The sequence below is a fragment of the Protomyctophum parallelum genome (assembly GCF_964188405.1).
Source record: "Protomyctophum parallelum genome assembly, chromosome: 1".
NCBI classification, from domain to species: Eukaryota; Metazoa; Chordata; class Actinopteri; order Myctophiformes; family Myctophidae; genus Protomyctophum; species Protomyctophum parallelum.
Genome location: NC_139697.1, coordinates 72,134,723 through 72,157,805, shown reverse-complemented (window position 1 = coordinate 72,157,805; position 23,083 = coordinate 72,134,723). Strand labels below are relative to the sequence as shown.

Sequence of the window (23,083 nt, the reverse complement as noted above, 5' to 3'; positions counted from 1 at the left end):
GATATATATATATATATATATATATATATATTAACACATTTTGCAACACACTTCTCACTTTGAGAACCACCACTGTAAAAGCAGTCATACAGATCATAATCCAATTTCAATTCAAAGGAGATTCATTGGCATGAGAAAACAAACGTTTACATTGCCAAAGCAAGTGTCACAATTCACTAAAAAAAGTAGAAAATGGGGGAAGTATATGCAGTTGGAGGAGGTGCAGCATATTGCAAACAGAGCTATGTCACTTTGCATCGTTATGTTAGAACATGGTATAAAGCTTTTTGAAACAAACTGTCACTTTGGGACAAATTACATTTATTCTCAGGACTATTGAAATAGTATGCAGACTCTGATATAAGATCTGTTTAAATCCAAAGTTAAACATTTGAATAGGAAGGAAGACACTGGAGCATCACAGACAGTTCAAGCCCTTTTTAATGCACACACAGGGTGAAGGTAAAAAATTACAACAAGTATAGGGCACATCTTTGTCAGGTCATGACGAAGATGTTACCTATACATAATTATTATGATCAAAATGTTCTCAAACTGTCTGATGCTCCACTGTCTAACCCATTTTGGGCGGGAACCCCTTTTGGTGTTTTAAACATTGTTATAATTTAGCTATTGAAAAATAGCAGATCTACAAGCTCATAGCGTGCTACGAGCTTGTAGGTCTGCTATTTTTGAAAAATCATAAAAATGTGGCGCAAATCTTTGAATATATATTAGGTCTAAATGGGTTAAACATTTGAATGTCGTGGGAAGAATTTAACTGTCATATTATAGATGCATTATGTATAAACTGTTTTTTTTAATATATATAACTTTTTTAATTCAGAAATGTCGACCATCTGAAAAGGATGTTAATTTGTGCACTCAATAGTTGCTGTGGGCTACTTTTGAACAAATGATTTCATCATTCAGCCATGCCATTGTTCTCCAGAGCCACTATTAAAGCAATGCCATTATGATTATAGATCCGGTATATATGGATGCTGAGGTTCTGTAATATTAATAATGCAGAGCTAACATTATCTTATCAACATCACTTGAACTTGAACATGTCAGTTCAGATTGTGTGTTAACGTTGTGATTATTGTCTCTACCTATTTTACAGGTATCTTACCACTGGTCACAATTACCTGGCCATCTCCAGCAGTTTCCGTGTTGGCCGCTCCACTGTGGTTGGCATTGTGCCCACTGTGGCAGCTGCCATCTGGAACACCATGGCTGAGGACTTCATGCCTGTGCCAAAGAAGGATGATTGGAAGGCTATATCCGATGTATTTGGTGAGAAGTGGCACTTTCCTCACTGTGTGGGTGCCATAGATGGCAAACACATTGCCATCAAGGCACCCGACAGATCAGGATCGCTCTTCCACAACTACAAAGGGCACTTTTCAATTGTCCTGCTGGCTGTGGTGGATGCTCTTGGCTTGTTCCGTGTGGTCGACGTAGGTGCGTATGGGGGTGGCAGTGACGGTGGAGTACTTGCAGTGTCTCATTTTGGGCGGGCTCTGACGAGGGGTACACTGGACCTTCCCGATGATGCCCCGCTCCAAAATGCTGAGCACCTGGGGCCACTTCCGTACGCGTTTGTGGCGGATTTGGCTTTCCCTCTGCGCCAGAACCTGCTTCGCCCATACACGCGTCAGTCGCTCCGCACGGACACCCACCGTGTTTACAATTACCGGCTGTCCCGCGCACGGCATGTTGTGGAGAGTGCCTTTGGTGTGCTGGTGACAAAGTTCAGAGTGTTCCACGGAGTCATCGAGCTCAACCCTGACCACGCTGAGAAGGTTGTGAAGGCTACCACCGTCCTCCACAACTTCGTCAAATGGGGCCAGCAGGACGCAGCCCACATGCCTCCAGTGGAGCCTTCACATGCTGCAGGGGCAGCAGTCAGGAGGAACTTTGATGGTCTCCAAGTGCAAAACACTTTCAGGGAGTACTTTAACTCTCCAGCCGGTGCGGTGCCGTGGCAAGAGCGCCATTTGTAATCCCCTGTGTCTTTATTATTCTTTTTTTAGTTAGAAGATTATGGCCTGTATTTTGCGTGTCTTACCAGTGTAGTACCAGGTCTTATTCCCTAACTCGAGTAAACTAAAGACCTGGAGGCGTGATCAATGCCATTTGGCTATTCCGAGTGGCCAGAGAGCATTGATCACGCCTCCAGGTCTTTAGTTTACTCAAGTTAGGGAATAAGACCTGGTACTTAAGACACACAAAATACAGCCCTCTGAGTTCCAATGAACCTGAGAGCGATGCCGTCCAGGGTCACCCATGGCGGTAAGGTCAAAGGGGAGGTTCCATTTTCTTCTTTTTTGTCCTTTTTAGTTTGAAGATTGTGAGTTCCAATGAACCTGAGAGCGATGCCGTCCAGGGTCACCCATGGCGGTAAGGTCAAAGGGGAGGTTCCATTTTCTTCTCCATTTAATTTGTCTTCTCCTTGGATCGTCACCTTGTAGTGGTGGAGAAGCTTGTGAGTTCCAATGAACCCGAGAGCTATGCCGTCGGGAGCTTTGCTCCTGGTAGGGTCACCCATGGCGGACAGCTCAAGGGGGAGGTTCCAGACGAAGTGCGATCCAACACCTCTACGGAGGACCAGACACATGCTGACATTCCAGGAGCATCACAACAGCTGGGAATGAGGATCTGAAGGCTGCAGCAGCATTGAGCCCTTGGACTCTATGCGACTGGATCCTGACCCACATCTGTTAATGACTGCTTAATGGCTGTCTGTGTGCCCGTCTCCCCATGTGATGCAAACGCAAAGGTATCCTCCCGAAAGTGAATGTACACATGACATCCCTTATTTCACCTGAAAGTGGATGACCACCACTAATGAGCTGGACATCCTGCAGACAAAATAGACCAAATAGACCAAAATCTCCATCCGGCCCGGTCAGAAGCTAACAGCACTGTTACAAGCAACTGTCTACAAGCTACAGGTCCACAGTGTCATGGAGTACGCCTCACTCCATGACTCCATGATGAGTGCTCCACCTACAAATCTCAGTCTACTTGAAAATATTCAGAGGAAGGCTCTCAAAATAATTTGAGTTGACCAGGAGGACACTGCCAGTACAACACTCTCCATCGACAGCCACTGCCACAGAAGACACATTGCTGCTGCTACAGTCCTTTACAAAATGCCCCCCCCCCACTGCCCTAGGGACCTCCAGGACATGCTCCCTCCACCACAAATCAGATGGCGAAACACCAACCTTATATGGCACAGCTCCGACACCCCCCCCCCCCCCCCCCCCCAGGACAGAACCTTTCTCCACACAGCTGTCTGTGGGTGGAACAGCCTACCAGAGCATGTAGTTGACTCCATCACAGCCAATGGCCTTCAAGCCTTTAAACGTGGAGTTCATAGACACCTCCTGACCACCCCCTCACACTGACTGTTATGCTGCAGTGAACCGTAGGATTGGCCAATGGAAATATATATGCAGTGACAGATGACACTATGATCCCAGGTAAATGTCCCTGTGAAGCAGTAGTAACATGTAGTAATATGCATTATCAATCTCCCCACTGACATTATTAAACACACTGAGCTTGGACATATACTGTCTTATCACTGAAATCAGTATACACATGCTTTTTAAGTTTATATATACCTGAACTAAGTTGTTACATGTCATTTCTGATTGTGTGTGAACATTGTGATTGATTTTTCTCTTCCTCTTATCCAGACACCATGCCACTGGTAAATAATATCACTACATTTGCAAAAACGTCCTCATACCAAAGTCCCTCATCACAGCTGAGTTGACACGAGAAGTTGATGATCAGTCTACAGTGAGCAGTGTCCCCATGAGCAAGTAACACATGTAGGAGCTCCACACTACTCCTCCTACTTCCACAGCTGACCTACGTCACGCTGACAAACCAAAGGATTCCTAGTGCAGCTACAAAATACACTATCATCCGAGGTAACGTCCCTGTTAAAGCATTAGTAACATGTAATAATCTGTATTCTCCGATTCCCCACTGTCATTGCTCAGTGCAAACATGTACATCTGCTGTCTTTGATTCATGTCCACCTATCTCTGCAGAATGTTGAAGGAGTCAGTGGAGGAGTACCTGTCCCTGCAGGAAGTGCTGTGCCAAGTGGATAAGATGTAGGCCAAGCTGCTCAAAGAGGAGGCCTTCCTGGAGGGACCAGACCACCTGATCTCTAGAGCAAAGGTCAGGAAATTATGTGTCTGCCTGTGTAACTCTGTTAGTAAGATTGGATATAGACCGATTCCGTAGCAGTTTCATGGTCGCAGCCTACGTATTTCCTGTAGGCGGAGCCGACATAGCTGCGGGGTTTAAACCCTCACCAGGCGCACCTCTTCTACTATAGTGAACGGCAGAGTGACTGATTAGTCTGCCTCAAACGTTACTCTTTTACCTCCTTTTTACTAACACTAACATTACAAATATGCCCAGAACATTGTGATGAACCTGTGTAGTTTATGGCTGCTCCAACAGTAGTGGCAACATAAAAAAGAAAAAGAAAACGGAATGTCAAAATATCCACCGCGGTGGCTGAGACCAGAGCCATTGAGACGAAGCAGTGAAAGGTCCTGAAACATACATAACGTCAGTCTTATCCAATACCCAATCTTTCTGTTTTATGAACACAAGGCTGCTGTACTTTATACCTCATACTTTAAATGCTTAGTAAGAGGTATAAAATACAGCAACCTTGTGCTCATAAAACAGAAAGATTGGGTATTGGGTAAGACTAACGTTATGTATCTTTCAGGACATTTCACTGCTTCGTCTCAACCATTACTCAATGGCTCTGGTCTCAACCATTACTCAATGGCTCTGGTCTCAGCCACTGCGGTGGATATTTTGACATTCCTTTTTTATGTTGCCACTACTGTTGGAGCAGCCATAAACTACACAGGTTCATCACGATGTTCTGGGCATATTTGTAATGTTAGTGTTAGTAAAAAGGAGGTAAAAGAGTAACGTTTGAGGCAGACTAAACATCAGTCACTCTGCCGTTCACTATAGTAGAAGAGGTGCGCCTGGTGAGGATTTAAACCCCACAGCTATGTCGAGTCCACCTACAGGAAATACGTAAGCTGCGACCATGAGACCCGCTACGGAATCGGTCTATACTGCTGTGGTTGGATACCACCTCCCCAGCCACTGCAGATATGCTACTGTATGTCCAGAGATTATAAAAATACGTGTGAACATGTGTGCAGGTACTCTGACCTGGACCAGTGGATCTCCCAGTACCAGACAGCCTTCTCCAGCCTGCAGGCCATAAAGCTGGCCATGCCTCGGTGAGATGCCGTGATACTGTGCTGTCATATGTGCACTCCTTGCAAATGAACCCATTAAGACTTCAGCTCGATTCTACAAAATGTTTTCTAAATCATGAAAAACCTATGTTTCTATGTCAGTGGTCCTGAAACTATTTCATATCAACGACCCCTAGAATTATATGTATTTGGCCTCCGACCCCCATCTCAAAATATGTTGTTCCAGGGACCCCACAGAAGCAAACATTTGAGTTAAAAACGTTTGTTTTGGAAGAATATATGTTCCAAATCTGCGCCACATTTTCACAAATTTTCAAAAACAGCAAATCAACAAGCTTGTAGCACAGCACCAAGTGCCTCGTTATCAGCTTGTAGATCTGCTATTTTTCAATAGCTAAAGTATAACAATGCTTAAAACACCAAAAGGGGTTTCCGTCCTGAATTTGTAAACAATATCAACCTGGTATGGCACTCCTACTATGCTTGACACAGTAGGTGGATTGAACTATTGGTTCACAGGCCTTTGTCTGGCTGGCAGAATGTAGAACAGCAGGAATACTATTTAGGATACTAAAACATCATCATTGTGAATATTGTTCATTGTGTAGGAAACGCCACTAGCATATGGGACGCTCCTTTCAACACTATTTCACTGACATTATATTTTTGCTCTAATCCATCCATGTACACCTGAACTATAATTATCAACCATGCTTGTTAACATTGATGATTGTGTACCTCTCTTACAGATATCTTTGCACTGGAATTGTCTATCACTCCATTTCCAAAAGCTTCCTCATACCATAGCCCCTCACCGCTGCTGTCACGTAGTGAGTACGTTCATCAGAGAAAGGTGACACAACAGCCAGCAAGAGGATGGAACGGGGAACCTTCCAATTCCAAGACGGCCACTCCACCTCCTGAGTCACTTGGTAATCATGATATTGTAACACTTGGTGCAAATGGTCTCCCATAGTGAAGTACGTAGACAATGCTCACTTTCATGTGACCCAACAACATTAACAAATAGCCATTGAAAAACATGTCATAATCATTCATGCAAAGTCATTTAGGACGAATGGATCAGCAACGGCTATAGAAAATGCTCGATTTTCAGTCGTCTGCTGTGTAACCCTTTAAAAGTTTTGAAATGCGACACATTTGGAATTACTTAACTGCAGTGTATCCTGCAACCTACTCCGCATGACTTATTTAGTTATTAATTTGTTTCAAAGTGTGACTTTAATATAGTGTAAGCTGAGCTTAGGTTGCTAACAACCAAATTTTTGGACATTCAAAACAGAATTTGCTGAGAGGGACCAAATGCTTAATTGTTGCTTATTTCTTTTGGTCCGGATAGCGTTCCCCACAGGACATTGTAAACGTAACCAAATATGCAAATGAGACATGGTCAGGCCATGGATCTATTGACAGAATAGGCTATTCCTGTGGAAGATTATTTCACTGACAAACTACAACAGAAGGTTGTTTTGTTTTTGGATATTATCAAATATCTGTGATGAAAAACAGTGAGTACATATAATAGTCACTTATAGGCTCATTAAAGAAAAGGAAAAGGCAGGCATTTCAGGCTACGGACAGAGGGAGTAACCACACACACACACACACACACACACACACACACACACACTTGTAAACCAGTCAGTCTAGCCACCCCTCTGCCGCTTTTTATTTCATGACGAAAAAAAAACGTCATAAGAATTACATTTCCACATAAAATAATATATTTCATAGCCTACATTAAAAAAAAAACTGAAAACAGGAAGAATGGAATCAGGTGGACACTATGGACACAGCTGGATGACTTAGATTTTGCAGACGACCTGGCACTACTGTCACATACCCACCATCAGATGCAAGACAAGACCAAAACACTTGCAGAGACTTCCTCACAATTAGGACTTAACATACATCAAGGAAAAACCAAGAACATGAGGATAAATACGACCAGTACCGAACCACTCACACTAGGCGACACCACGATAGGAGAGGTAGAGTCCTTCACCTACCTGGGAAGTACTATCAGCCACCAGGGTGGTACGGATGCAGCCGTAAAGGCAAGAATAGGCAAGGCAAGAACAGCTTTTATAATTCTAAAGAACATCTGGCGCTCTAGGGAGATACAACAAAAAACAAAAATCAGAATATTCAACTCCAATGTTAAATCTGTCCTGCTCTATGGGGCAGAGACATGGAGAATTACAAAGACCACAATAAGCAAAGTGCAAACATTCATAAACAAATGTCTGAGGAGAATCCTAAAAATTCACTGGCCGGACAAAATAAGCAACAATGATCTCTGGATGAAAACTAAACAACTCCCTGCAACAGAAGAAATTGGACAAAGAAGATGGAGATGGATCGGGCACACTGCGCAAACCAGTATCGAACACCACCAGACAGGCGCTGACTTGGAACCCTCAGGGAAAGAGAAGCAGAGGCCGGCCCAAAAACAGCTGGCGGCGGGATCTCCAGGCAGACACAAAGAGGCATGGGATGCACCTGGTCGCAGATGGAGAAAGATGCCAGTGACCGAGAACTCTGGAGGATCCTTGTCGACGGCCTATACCCCAGTAGGGTCTCAGGCGTAAGTAAGTAAGTACATAAAAAAAAAAGAATTGTCATAAAAAATCATAAGTCATGCCTGGGCCGTGGCTCAGCGGTCCAGGCACCTTGGCTGGTAATCCAGTCTGGCAGTGTGCCGCGGGCTCGACTCCCGATCCTGACGGCCTTTACTGCATGTCTTCCCCCCCATTTCCTGCAATTGAATTGCATGGCGTTGGCGTTGGCTGGCGTTGGTCGCTGTTTTGTGCGTCCGCCAGTGCCTGGTGAATTGCCAGGCGGAGTTTGTTTTTTGCCAATGGCGTCAACTTGTCCATTTCATGGCCGATGAAATATATGAAGTGGTGTGTGTCGGGTTGCAGGTCATGGTTGCCATCTCGGAGCTGGTGCAGGACATCCCGTTCAAAGGCGTTGGGCTGCTCTAACCCTGCAGGGCCTGCACCCTGCCCAGACCCAGAGGCCGTCTGCTGCTGCTGACTGGATCCTATTCAACAAAGGTTCAACCATGTATTACATTGACCTGAAATTGATTTTTTATTGTATTACACAACCATCATGTCAAATCTGACTATAGTCACACAAAGTTTAAATCAAATATTACATTGGGGTTGAGTTGTTTTTGTCTTTGCTTTGTACACATGTTTATGACTTTTCTGTATCTTACCACTTTCATCCTGTGATGTCTGACCAACAGAGGCTGGTGGTCTGGCCTGATGGCTCCTGGTGGCAGGGTCCCAGTGCCTGTAGGTGTGACTGCCTGATATGAAGTAAGATTTAATAGCATTATATAGAGCTTGTATTTTTTGGTGTTTGACTTGCAAATCCCAATGAGTTGTCTAAAGATCTTACCATTTCCACTAGCCGATGGCAGCACAGGCCTCTGCTCAACCACAGCAGAGGTCTGTGGTCCAGTCATCTGACTGGTGACCAGTCCGGTCATCTGACTGGCTGACCCTGCAGAAGCCTGTGGTCCAGTCAGATGACTGGACCACTGCTGGTTGGCCGACCCTCCTCTGCCTCTGCCTCTGCCTCTGCCTCTTCCTCTGCCCCTGCCTCTGCCTTTGGCTGTTGCACAGCTGGTGGCAGTGTGGCTGGTGTGACTGACTTCTATGAAGTAAGTTTGAATCACAATATGATATAGACCTTGAATTGCTTTTGGGTTAGATTCTTAAATGGAAATGGTTTCATTTGGAATGTCTTACCACTTTCAGCAGCTGTGTCCATCACAGGCTGGTGACCTGCCTGGTACCCAGGTACCGTGGTTGGCAGTCTGTGGCCTGGTGACCGACTGGACCCCCTCCCTCGTCGTCTTGTGTAAAAGGCTGCTATGAAGTAAAGTTTAATCATAATATGATATTGTGCTTGAATTGTTTTTGTTGCATTTGTAAATGTCAATGACTGTCTTTTACACCTTACCACTTTCACCAGCTGGGGACCGCATATACCCGGGTCCAGGGGTTGTGGGTCTCTGGTCTGCTGCTGACCAACTAGGCCCCGCTGCTTGGCTGGTGCGAGCAGGTGTGTGACTGGCAACTATGAAGAAGTTTAATCATATGATATTGTGCTTGAATTGTTTTTGTTGCATTTGTAAATGTGAATGACTGTCTTTTACACCTTACCACTTTCACCAGCTGGGGACTGCATAAACCAAGGTCCAGGGGTTGTGGGTCTCTGGTCTGCTGCTGACCAACTCGGCCCCGCTGCTTGGCTGTTGCGAGCAGGTGTGTGACTGGCAACTATGAAGAAGTTTAATCATATGATATTGAGCTTGATTTTCTTTTGTTGCATTTCTAATTGTCAATGTCTTGTCTGTACATCTTACCACGTTCAGCAGGCTGTGGACCTCGCTCCCTGCAGGCTGGCGCTGACAGCAGAGACTGGGTCTGGCTGGGCTCGTCTTCTATTAGGTAATGTTGCAAACATGTCAGTACACCTTTCTATTGGATTTGTAAGCCCTAAAACCTAAAATTCTAGCAAAGTGTAATTTAGTTTGGATAACTATCACAACATGTTACCTGGTACATTCAGGTACACCAAGTCAATTGTGAACTCTGGGTCATCCTCCACGGCTGCTGGTGACTCTCCACGTTGTTCGTGAGTTGGCTCTGAAATTGTATGCTCCTGATTGGTCTAAAGTAAGGTTTTATGTCTTAACATTTAGAGCACCGAAGGAATAAGAAAGCTTCTGCCGGCTTCCTTCTATGAAGCAAGGTTCAAACATTTATTGAATTTGTTGTTCTTGTAAACATTTGTTCTGATTAATATGCATGTCTTACTTTTACCCCCTGCAACAGCAAAGATGTCCTGCCTGGACCATTGGGAAATCTGAGTGGCATCTGTAAAGTAAGGGTTAACATGTTATTGAATAGAGCTTTATGGCTTGATTGAAATTGTAATTAGTCATCTTATTACTAATATACATCATTCTCTTACCACTGTCATCAATGTAGGGTTGGCGCACTTGGTGAAGCTGCACACTTCTTTCTATGAAGTTAGAATCAAACATACATCATTTGTGTACACCTGTATGGTTTGGATTGGTGTTGTGTTTGTAAACGGTTATGATTAACATGCATATATATTACCTCTTTCAGCAGGAAACGGCGAGCTGGGCACCTGATAAGGAGGGAGACTTCTGTCTATTAACAAATGGGAAAGAAAATAGAGGTTCAGAATTCCCAAGATTCAAAAGAAAAACAAATACATGAAATACAACACATTTCCAGAAATGTCATCATAGATAAGGTAAAATCAGCACTATTAAAAGTGTACAGATGCTTAGAACTAGAATCATCCTAGGATTCTCTCATGACTTTACAAAGGTCTTCTGGAAATGCAAGTTCACAATACATTGCATGTTAACGAAAGGTGTGCGACAAATTTGATAAACATCTTGGTAGACAATCTTTAAATTCTCCAGCTCAGAAAAGAAAAACCAAGGCTCTGGATGTTAGAGATGAGGGGATGCTAATCTTTTTGATAGAACTGTGTTCAGTCAAATTCACAACCACATGGTGAATGTCTGTGTAGAGCAACGGTGCCCACACTTTTTGGATTTGACTTCAAAATGACCTGCTCAACGATATCTACCCACCTCAAAATAATTATCTATATTCTATATACTTCTATATATTAGAGAAGTTATACATATTTATATTATATAAATATTATCCCCACAATAGTATATAACTATATAAATAATTTAGTTTTAACATTTTTCATGAGGGGTTTCTGGAATAGCGATGCTGGCATTACATGTAGACCAGGGGTGCCCAGTAGATCACAAGGGCTGTGCAGGTAGATCACATGACATGCCACTAAAAAGTATTAAGAAAAGTTCAAAAATATTTCTGGAATCTGCCACTTGAATTAAGGGGACTTGATTGATTGACATCAAAAAGGGCCTGTCAGCTCAAACCCACTATTTTGTTTTAAAGAGTGTTGCTGTGCACAAATGTCAGTAGCATTACAGATTAAATACAACAAACCCTACATATTCCATTTATCCCCCTCTATTTCCAATTCCAAGTGTATTTGTAACGCCAGCTCTGCTATTCCATATTTAAACTATTTTCAGCAATGGTATACTATTCTTTTTTTCAGCGGGTAGATCTTGTTGAGCTTGTCATTTTGAAAGTAGCTCTCAAGTTAAAGTGTGGGCACCCCTGATATAGACAATAGTGGGGGAAGATGGAATTGGTGCAACAGCAACACTCTTGAAAACAGTTTTGGAATGTGAGTTTGAACCTACTTAGCTTTTTGATGTAAATCAATCAAGACACCTTCAAGTAGCAGTTGCCAAAACATCTATTTCTCCATATTTAAATGATATATTTTTAGGGGCATGCCATGTCGTCTACCTGAACAGCCTTTGTGATCTGCTGTGAGATTGCGATCTACCTTTTTTGCAGCCCTGGTGTAGAGTGATATTTCATTTTATTTTTTGGCAGTGCATTTGTTGTGTTTTTGCACACACAAAAATGGGGACCATTGAAAAACATGCAGATACTTTATCGTATGTACAAATAGGACAAATAATGTAGCAGAGGAGCAAATAGAAAAGCAAAACACTGTAATGTGACAAGCATTTATCTGTTCTTTTCCCAAATAAAAGTAAATTACAAAAAGGAAAAAAGGCTCTAAATATGTGTTAAGTTTTGCATTTGTTAACAGTCATGAGTAATATGCGTCTCACCACTGTCAGGGAAGAGGTGGTGGCTGTGACCGGGATAGTGCTGCTGATGCTGCATTCCATCTGAGAAAAGTTCCAAACATATTTATTGTGTACAATTCTTTAAGGATTGGTGTTGAATTTGGAAACAGTCATGAGTGATATATGCTTCTTACCACCGTCAGCAAATAAGTGGCTAGGACCTGCTGCATAGTGCTGCTGATGCGTTTCATCTGAGAAAGGTTCCAAACATATTTATTGTGTACAATTATTTAAGGGTTGGTGTTGAATTTGGAAACCGTCACGAGTCATGTGTACTATTATTATTTATTACCTGCATTTCCAGCATAGAATGGCTCCTGGGAGTCCTGGCTGCCGTGCTGCTGATTGCTGTCTATAAAGGTTGAAAGATATATTGTAAAACTTTGGCCTGTTGTGTGCTGACTCAAAACGGTCATAACAAATATTTCTCTTACCATTTGGAGGTGGGAAATTGGAGGATGTTTCTCTCTCCGTGACATGGGGCTCCAGAAACGACATGATGTCGTATAGTGGCCATTTGTGCGTGTCCCTCCCTTCGCTGCCACTTTTGGGGGTTCTCAACGCCCGCCTTGTCCTGGTGTACTGGTTCCGGAGGCCTGTCCACCTATCGAAGCACTTTTGTGCTGAGTATGCAAGACACGGAAATGAAGCATAGCACAAATCCAAAGGGACACCCAGGAAAATAGTTTTTTTGTCCATTTGGTAGATATGTACTATAGGCCTATCAAAACGTTAAAGAATGATTCACTCAATCAACATGGTTTGTATTCTGTCCTATTCAAATTGTTGCCCAAGGCAATACACTGCAGAGGTCTGTGTTTACTGTACTTTACTCATCATACAGTGGAGTCTACTGTATGAGTACTGTATGGTGCCTGATCCCTACAACAAGTATCTCCTTCATATTTTTTTACATGATAAAATCAAGTAGGCTTGTACCACTTCTTGTGTGTGCAGTGTATAATCACAGTATGATACACGTATCGACAGGAATACAAGCAGAGTGGGCACCTCGATCATAAATAGGCTATTTTGTCCAAAATGTAGAAGTATTTGGAAAATGACATTAAGTAATATACGTCCATGATTTAGACATATAGCCTCAATGCTGCATCATCTTACATCCTTCAAGGTATTGTTTATTGGGAAAATGAATTTATATAGAGGATTTGTAGAAATTACGCCCGAACTTTACGCAGAGTACGCGTGACGCACGTGCCTGCGGCCGAGCTACACCAGGCTTTTCAGCTCGCGTTTGCGCGCACACGCGAGCCCCGCATACGCGCACAGCACATATTAACTGGATGCGTGGGGCACGTGTACGCGCGCGCGCTTTGAAAAGCCGTGTGTGGCTCAACCGTATAGGGAATGCACTTGAATACAGTTTTAATTTCCTTCTGAATATATTTGAGAAATTGAGACGACGAACTAATTTGAGACCCGGCCTCTTTATTAGCGAGAGCCTATATACGTGAGGCATGAAGATGTCCACAAAATACGTGAAGGGTCAGATCAAATGAAGATTAAATCACAACATCGCATCTGCACAGTTACACGCGTTCGGAAATAGCGCACTGAGGAGAGCGCACGGTGCAATGCCTAATAGGCTAGTGCGCTCCTGGTGCGCATTTCCGAAGCACACATGAAGCAAAATGTTAGCATTACTAGACCTTATAGTCTTATTTAAGCATGTTCAAATAATGTAAACACATTTATGTCCTTTTTTACATTTTGGAACAAATTGCCTATATATAGGCCTATAGGGTGCTGCAGACCCTTCCTTGCATGGTGCCAACCTATGCTGTTACCCATCCCATGTCATCTTATCCTACGTTAGGCTATATCTCGCCTACTTACCATCTTCGTGTATCTCATGGGCAATAGCCTTAAATGTTGCCCATCTCATGTCCTTCCTACAGTGGTATGGATGGCTTTTGCTGTACAAAATCGGATATTTACAAACAGAAAAAATTAATCGTTCATCAAATGATGCCATCTTGATGCTCTCTCCTGTAGTCTGCGTGACTGTGTCCCTGGGGGGTTACCTGCACACAATCGGTGCCAGAATCGACAAATCTGGTACTGATTGTCGAACGAACTTTCCAGAACGTTCCAGACTGGAGACAGCTGCGCGTAATTTGGAGACTCCAAGTTGCGTCCGGGCGCACGGCTGTCTCCACGTTATCAGTACCACTACCACAGTAGGTGCCAAGTCTGGCACTGGTTCCGTGTGTATGTATAGTAGCCTCCAGGAACGCAGACTAGCAGAGAGCATGGCATCATTTGAGGAAAATTAATATTTTCTATGTTAGCAACCACTCCATTATTTTTAATAAAGCGCATCCATTTTACCACAACACGCTCAGACGACTTGCTGCATTTCAGGCTGTTAGCCATGACGCAGACGTCGATGGTAGACTATAGGCGAAATATAGGATAAGATGACATGCGTCTCCAAGTTGGAGCCTCCAGGTTGCGCCTGGGCGCACGGCTCTCTCCTATCTGCAGTCAGACCGTTCACCGTTACTTCAGGAGAGGAGACGACAGATTGAAGAGTGCATGCCACTGCTTTGGCATTGACACTGGACACCTCGATGTTAATGTTATTAAAAAAATGAGAGAAGAAAATCATATTTGAACCATAATCTGAAGTAGGCCTAATGTACAGTAGGCCCATTGGGCATAGCCAACACGGCACATCATTATCACATCTACATTTATCCTTCAACATTTCATGCCCAAAATGATTGTTTGGGAGCAGTAGCATTTTCAGAAATATAAGTCATGGCTACGACTCTTTCATAATCTCCAGTCCAATGCGCACTGCCCATGCGAACTGAAAACATGTTCATTCATATTAACAGTTTTATTTTATTTTAACAACCAAGTCCGTGCAGTCAGGCGGATAACTATTGATTATGGGTCGGGTGGAATAACAAACTGATGCGAGGTGGAACGAGAGATCTGAAACTTCACGGAGTCGACGTGACACCTGAATTATTTGATAGCTTGCATGCAATCTCTTTTGATATGCTACTGTACTATTTCTGCAGGTTAGGACTCGGAGTAGCTCCGGTCCATTCTGCCAATGCATATAGCAAATGCAAATAACGGGACACTCAGACAGTATGTCGCCAAGGGTTCACAATTTATTATACACATACAGAATTATATATATAGCATTTGTATATTCACGTACAGTCGTACAAGTAGGCTACACAGCATAGGCACTCAGATCATAACACAGGGCAGAATCATATAAGCATTTAGGCTATATGGACCAGAGGCTGCTAGGTTAGGATCGTGAATGATAAAATGCATGCACCTTGAATTATAACGTTTGTTTTAATTTTCTGTTCGGCCACGACGGGCAGGGATTATTTTTTCCTGTTGAATTGCTTACTGGAACAGACCAAACTACTTTACTTAACAATAACAACATTTTAGTTCCGAAAATGCATTTCCTCCTCCGCGTCTGCACTCTGCAGAATAAAAACAACAACAGTGTGAAAAGACCGCCCAGTGTAGCGTAACAAACGGACCTTCTCTCCTATTGGTTGGGGGGTAAACCCAACCCTTTTTGTCTTGTCTGAAGTCCCACCCTGTTCTTCAGTCTTTCGACTACAAAATGTTTTCTGTCGCGTGTCTTGCCCCCCCCCCCCCCATAAAACACGTTTGTCTTATCAAACCACGTGACTCCCATTGGAAATGAATTGGGAGCTGTCTTGTCTGATGCTTTTCATCAGACAAGACAAAGATCTTTGTCTGATAGGTGTGACTGCGGCCCGAGACTCCAGGACAGAGGGCTTTCAGGTTGAGTTGTTGCGGCTAACATAAAATAACTTAATGGGCAGGCACTCAGGCAGTGTATATATAGCAGGCCACTGCTTGAGGAGGTAGTGAGAGCAGGTGTGTTTAGGGATTGAGAGGGAATGACAGCAGGTGAGGTGGGTGGATCCAATCATGTAATAGGCCAGGGGGAGGGTTGCTTGCTGTTGCTCACTAGGACAACTCTTTTCTACAGTCTGTAGATGACTACATGGAAAGGGATGTTACTGTGTATAGGGTTGCATTACTCTTATTGTTATTAAAAAGACAATTGGTGAGTTAATTGGTGCAAAAACAAGTCTCTGGAGTGGCCTACTAGAGATGTGGAAAACTGGAAAAAAGTGAATCAGATGAGTCATCCTTGACTACTGTATATTCTTGACCCCACTCTTCAAGTGGGCGAGTGTGTGTGCGGCATACGCCAAGAGAACGGTACAGGTCCTGAATGATGAACCCTTTATCACAGTAAAGGGGTCTGGTGGCTCCGTTATGCTATGGGGGTTATTTTCCGGGCCACTTGTGTACCGGTACTTAAAGGGAACGGTCACTCAGTGCAAGTTGAGTCACTGAATGGAGTCACTGAGTGTGGAAATGGTGCCAATCATAATGCTATGGCCTTCGCAGTCACCAGCTCTCTCTCTCTCAACCCACTTGAGACATTGGAGATTTGGGAACAAAACGTGTTCCAAGGGTGCCCAGAAGGTAGATTGCGATCTACCAGTAGATCACAAAGGCTTTGCAGGTAGACCACATGACATGCCCCAAAATATATATCATTAAAAAAAACTACTTGAATTAAGGTGACTGATTGATTAAAAGAGCCTTTGAGCTCAAACACACAATACAAATGCAATACAAATACAAAGTCATATACAAATAACTACGAATTCCATTTTCCCCTTCCATGTGTGTTTGTCTTATAGTATGTAACGCCAGTGCTGCTGTTTTCAGCAATGGGATAATACTTTTTTGGGTGAGTGATCTTGTTGAGCTGGTCATTGTGAAAGTAGCTCTCAAGTCAAAAAAGTGTGGGCACCCTGTGTTAGACAGTGCTCTCCACCACCATAACTATCATCAAAACATCAAATGAGGGAATATCTTTTGTGAATGGTGTTCCATCCCTCCTGGCAGAGCAGAGGGACGAGCACTGAAGCTGTCCTGACACTTTATGTTGGCTCTTCCTTTAATTTGTCACCCGTCTGGGGTTGCTCCATTTATTGACTTCAATTCAAAGTAATCCAATAAATCATCCCGCCACTCTCCCTCCCTCCCGTTCCAGGAGCACTGACCGAGTGCTACGACGAGCTGGGGAACCGCTACCAGCTGCCCGTCTACTGCCTGTCGCCGCCCGTCAACATGATCGAGGAGCACTCCGACGAGCCGGACGGCTCCGACCCGGACTCTTCCTCCGTGGCGGACCCCTCGGCGGGCAGCGGGAGCGAGGGGACCTCCGGAGGCGAGTGCCTGCTGCGGCTGCGCCTCTCCTCGGGCCGCGACCTGCGCCTGGCGGTCCGCTGCAGCGACACCGTGGGCGCCATGAAGCGCCGGCTGCAGGCACAGGAGGGCGTGGCGCCCTGCTCACAGCGCTGGTTCTTCTCGGGCCGGCCGCTGACGGACCGGCTGCGCCTGGAGCAGCTCAACATCTCCAAGGAGTATGTGGTGCAGGTGATCCTCAGTCAGCCGCCACAGGCGGAGCCGCCGCAGCCCTCCGCGACGTGCGCGGCTGCGACAGAAGGCGGGCCGGCTCTGCCTCAGGAGCCGACGCCGGTGGAGAACTGAGAACTTGGGCCCGGGATGACGGAGAAACGCGCGTCACTGACTGGCATGGAGGAATGAAGTCGCAGGGACGAGAAGAAGGTTACTTTTTTCTGTCCTGACACTCTTCTTCTGGGCTTTTCTGTTCTCTTCTCCTTGCGCTCGCCTAGCTGTTTTCGTAAAGGCATGCAGGGAAAAGTAGGCGGGGACGAGGGTTGGCTGTCCGCCGGAGCGAAGGACTCTGGGATTGAGAAAGGAGCCTTCCTCCTGGTTTTAAACATAGACCTTTTTTGAACTTTTTTTTTGGAAGTCTTTAAAAAACAAAAAAGACTTGTTCCTATGGAAACCAAAAGGAATAGAACTTTTGTCAGTCGGTGCTGAAAGTGAAAAAGGGTCCATTAGCGACGCTTGTGTTCCCAACTGTTTCTGTCTATATCCTTCTGTTCATTAGCTACTCTACTGGCCGAGCAGTGTTCTCCTGACTCTTTCCTACATCGCTGGTTCTCAACGTGAGGTCCGGGTGGTCCCCAGCTAAATTATCGATAATTAGGAAACAAATGGGCCCTTATGGTAAAGTAACTCTGAGAGTGTAAAAATGGAACCAAGCAAACCATTACAAGTCCATTTATACACTCGTAGAGTTAAAACACTGAGGATTTTACGGTGTAGATTGGGATAGATAAAAAAATAAAAAATAGTATCAAATGGGGGTCCGGGGCCCTAATGCATAGCAAACTTGGGGTCCTTGAAATAAAAAATGTTGAGAATCAATGTCCTGTATGCTGTATGGACTAATCTGCCATCACGGTAGAACGATGATACATTTCAATGTTCAATTTACTTTTGCAAAGAAAGTGTTTTCAATTATGCTGGTGTAGGTGTTCTTTTTTTTTTACATTTTCTAACCCCCCACAGAGGGACGGTATTTATATAGAAGGAAGTGCGGCTACATGGAACAGTTAATGCCCATGTGAAAATAACTCGGCTGTACCAATGGTCACCGTTTCTTTCTGTTGGGAATGTACTGTGTGTTAACTATAGGGCTGGCCAATATATATCAATATTCTAATCAATATCGTGCTAGGAAACTACTTAGCATCTGGGATTTTGAGTACTGTAATATCATGATATGCCATAAAGTGTTTCCTGGTTTTATAAAATGTCATTGAAAATGGCCGATCTACAGGCTCATAGCGCGTCACAAAACGACTTGTGAGCTTGTAGATAAAGCAATTTTAGCCATTTCTGAAAGGGGGGAAAAAACGATGTTATCATCATCACAGTACAATATAATAATTTCAGTATGAGGTCATTGGAAAACATATGGGCCAGCCCTAGCGCTAACAGCCAGTCTGTGTCCTTCCTCTTGAAGTACAGTACGTACAGTAGGTGAACTGTGGAATGCGCTTTGTAGTGCAGTTAACATGAGGAGGGGGAGGGGGTGTGTTACTCAACTGCCAGTATACAGTATACTTTATATACTCCGTTTCACTCCACGTAACGATACAATCACGTAACAGGTTTAACATGAAGTCGGTGCCTGTGTCTGTGCACGTGTGTGCGTGCATTATACATGTTTCTGTGCGCCCGCGGGAAATGTAAAGCGTTCGATGCATTTTCTTTCGCAGGGAAAGAAAATGCATGTTCTTATGTTATTTCAGAAACGGTTGCATATTTTGATGAAATAGAATGTTTTTAATTAAATTGCTCAAGATTTCTACTCCTGCTGGATCCTTTCTCTGTGTGGCGTTTCTTTCTCTGTGTTCCAGTTGTGTTTTTCCTCACAGTTATAAACACAGAGCAATCTCACCACCATAGAGAGTAAGACAGAATAAAAACAAACTACAAACAACAAGGCTTAAGGCTGTATCTGAAATCACTGTCACAAGTCAGCATTTTTCTTTTCACTGCAATTCATGATAATATGTTGGTTTTGCAATAGTGCACAGAGAAGATTGTGTGCACATCTCAATGCCTATATTCAGGCCAGGTGCTGGATGTCAGGCGTCAAGACACCAGTTTGTAGAGCTCAGAGACTTACTTTATTTTATACGAATATGCAACGTTTCGACCGTCTAGGTCTTCATCAGGCAAAATATTCGCAATATTTTGCCTGATGAATACCTAGACGGTCGAAACGTTGCATATTCAGGGTACAAGTTGAACTTGTACCCTGCTTTTCACGTTGCATTGTGGGATAATGAGTCCACTATATGGGGTATAATGATGATCACATCATCACAATACGTTCAGACACCACAACAAAATTGCGTAATCACTACTATAGTCATATTAGTGCACTATGTATATAGTGAGTATTGGGACTGATTTCCTACACAGCCTAAAGCAGTGGTTCCCAAAGTGGTGTCCGGGGACCTCCAGGGGTCCTTGAGAGAGTTCCAGGGGGTCCTCAGCTAAATGATAATTAGGAACCAAATGGACCCTTATGGGTCTGTAACTCAGAGTGTACAAATGGAACCGTTCCATTTGTACACTCAGAGTTAAATTAACTCATTAGTCCGTAGACTAATGCATGTCAAACTGGGGGTCCTTGAAATTAAATGGGTTGAGAATCACTGCTAGAGCCGTGAAAAATCTTCTCTTATGGGGGTCCCTGGGACCCTGGCATATATTTTCAAATGGGGGTCCGCAGGCTAATGAGTATCATTTTAGGGGTCCTTGAGATGAAAACGTTTGGGAACCACTGGCCTAAAGAGCCTAAAAGCCCCACTGGCGGCCTCTTTTTCTTTTGAGTGGTGCAACCACTCCTACAACCAACTTGCAATGTCCTCGTACCTGTTTGTGTGTGTGTGTGTGTGTGTGTGTGTGTGTGTGTGTCTGTCTGTCTGTGAGAGCACGAGTATGTGACTTAATAATAGCAGTAGGGGGCGCCAGAAACAGTGAGAGGGGTAGTGTCTCTAATGAGAGAGAGTGAGAGAGAGAGAGAGGGGGGGTGGGGGAATTGCACCACTCAGTTCACACGTGTGTGATTTTTTTTAAATATATATATAATTTTTATCCCACGATTTTGTAACCCATTTTTCACCCCTGTGTCAATTATCTAATGTGATCCTGGGCTCTACACACCCTCCGCCAACCTGGGGAGAGCAACGGACTTGAACTCATGCTTCCTTCATGCCTGAGTGTCCAAGTTGCTCCTTTACACCTGACAGGGGGGAGTTTCCCTGGTTGGACGTAGCGCATGGAAGGAACACGTTATTCCAACCAGTTCCATTCCCCTCCATCAGGCGCCCCGGCTGGCCAGGGGGAGGCAGTTTAGAGACCAGGATTGCTGCATGTTTTTGTGAGGGTACCTACCCTAGGGGACACGGGGAGAACATGCAAACTCCACACAGAAAGGCCCTTTCGTCAACCCCGCCTTCGGGTATGGGCACTGATGACGTGGAGGAGGAAACACGCCGCCAGCACCCACAGCACCCCGAGCAGGAATCGAACCCAGGACCTTCTAGCTGTGAGGCGACAGCACTACCAACTGTGCCACCGTGCCCCTCACTGGCGGCCTCTTGAGGCCATGCTGCTCCTATTGGTACTTTTGTTTACCTTTAGCTTTTGAGGCTCTAAGCATGGCAATGCCAATCAGTTCAAATCCACTGGCGGCCTCTTGAGGCCATGCTGCTCCTTACACCCAACCAGACCATTGAATTTGAACTGATTGGCATTGCCATGCTTAGAGCCTCAAAAGCTAAAGGTAAACAAAAGTACCAATAATTAAAACTGCAATCCATAACCTTTTTTTTACTGAATACATTTTGAAATGTTGACAAACAAAATACAGATGCAGGGTTCAAAGTGGTTAAAACCCTGCCGTTACGACCCTTAGTTCTAGGGGTGTAAAGGTTGCAACATAAACGAACAGGACAAAGGATTTAAAACTGAATATATCTGTATTACAACAAAATGTAGAAATAATCACAAAAACTCAAAGAAACACTACCTCACAGATTTAAACAAACATAATATTCCAAAGGCACGAGTTAATCAAAATGGTTAGTTTGGGTCACAGAGGAGGACACAGAGAAGAGGATGTGATTTTACTGATTTACTGAATTATGTAGACAGACTTCTTATCTCACATACACAAACAAGGCGTATATGTATTAGCACAGTCATACACACTAAGTGATTACCGATATCCGAATGAAAGGGACATTTCTGTTCACGCATACACTGTGGTATACGTTTGGCCTTTGGTAGGCTATGTTTGGAATAAGGAAAATTAACCAGAGAGAAAAAGAGAAATGTCATTATTAGAAAAGGGCAAGGGAAGACGACTCAAAATCTTTCTGAACATCTTCATTTCCTCTCCCGGCAGCAACGCTGTTTTGTGCTAGCTTCAGTCCTGGGTTTAACAGCACCTCACACTCCACCCCAGGTCCGCACAACTTAGTAGCCTACAGTCCTGGGTTTAACAGCACCCCACACTCCACCCCGGGCCCCTGGTCTCCACCATGTAGTAAACTACAGCCAAGTCTTCCAGGCCAGCAATCCTATCCAACTTGTACACACGCCTACCTGTCTCCTTTGTATGGATGTACGGATGCACACACACACACACACACACACACACACACACACACACACACACACACACACACACACACACACACACACACACACACAGAGCTTAGATGCCCTGCACGTGCACAGAGAGAAAGAAGGACTTCTTTAAAGCATAACCGAACTTCCCTTTGACTTTGACTGTGACTGTCATTACCCGTTTCCTGCTTCACGTTTTGGAGAAGTAGCTGTCAAGGAACAGGTTTCTCTTTTGGCGTCGTCATCGCAGAAGCTCTGGCTCTGTCAGAAGCTCTGTCACTGCCAGGACAGGCCTTGACAGCAGGGACGTGCAGAGAGTGTTACTTTTGGACAAAAATAGCAGATCTACAAGCTCACAACGTCGCGCTGCGACACGTTGAGAGTTATTTCCGGGTCGCAACCCAGCACTCTTTGTCTACTGGAGATTTGGACCCTTGGACGCAACTGTGCGTTTCAAGTTCAGGATACTTTGGGGGAAAAAGCAATTCTCCTGAATGCTGCCTTCCGGTATGGCATGGAGAGGAGTGGCATTTTGCATTTCTTTCACCATAGTAAATGCTGCATTCGTCGTCTGGAAAGGGCAGTTGTTTTACAGACGGGTAAAAGGGCAGGGGCTCAAGCCCCCTTTGATGTCTATGTGTGCACGTCCCTGCTTGACAGCTCAACCGTGTCACGTCTGCTGTAGCTCGGAGCGAATAATAATGTATCTGTATATTGCCAAAACGCCAATTGAGATGTGCAAAGAACAGAAACGCATACTCTACCCGTCTACCAAGTAAAGGCAAGGAAAAAGCCCTGAATCAGTTATATTGGAATATCCAATTGGAAATCTTGTCTGAAGGCCAACCTGTCTGGCTGT

The 23,083-nt window shown here is 44.3% G+C and overlaps 1 protein-coding gene across 1 annotated transcript in view; it reads left to right on the top strand.

The window, feature by feature from the left end:
* The window catches only part of ubtd2 (ubiquitin domain containing 2), a 393,205-nt gene extending 373,818 nt beyond the window's left edge, over nucleotides 1-19,387 (top strand). The window contains exon 4 of the mRNA XM_083787720.1: nucleotides 17,192-19,387. Within this exon, the coding sequence (XP_083643846.1) occupies nucleotides 17,192-17,691 (500 nt within the window). The 3' untranslated portion in view covers nucleotides 17,692-19,387. The remainder of the gene's footprint in view (nucleotides 1-17,191) is intronic.
* The last annotated feature ends 3,696 nt before the right edge of the window (nucleotides 19,388-23,083 follow it).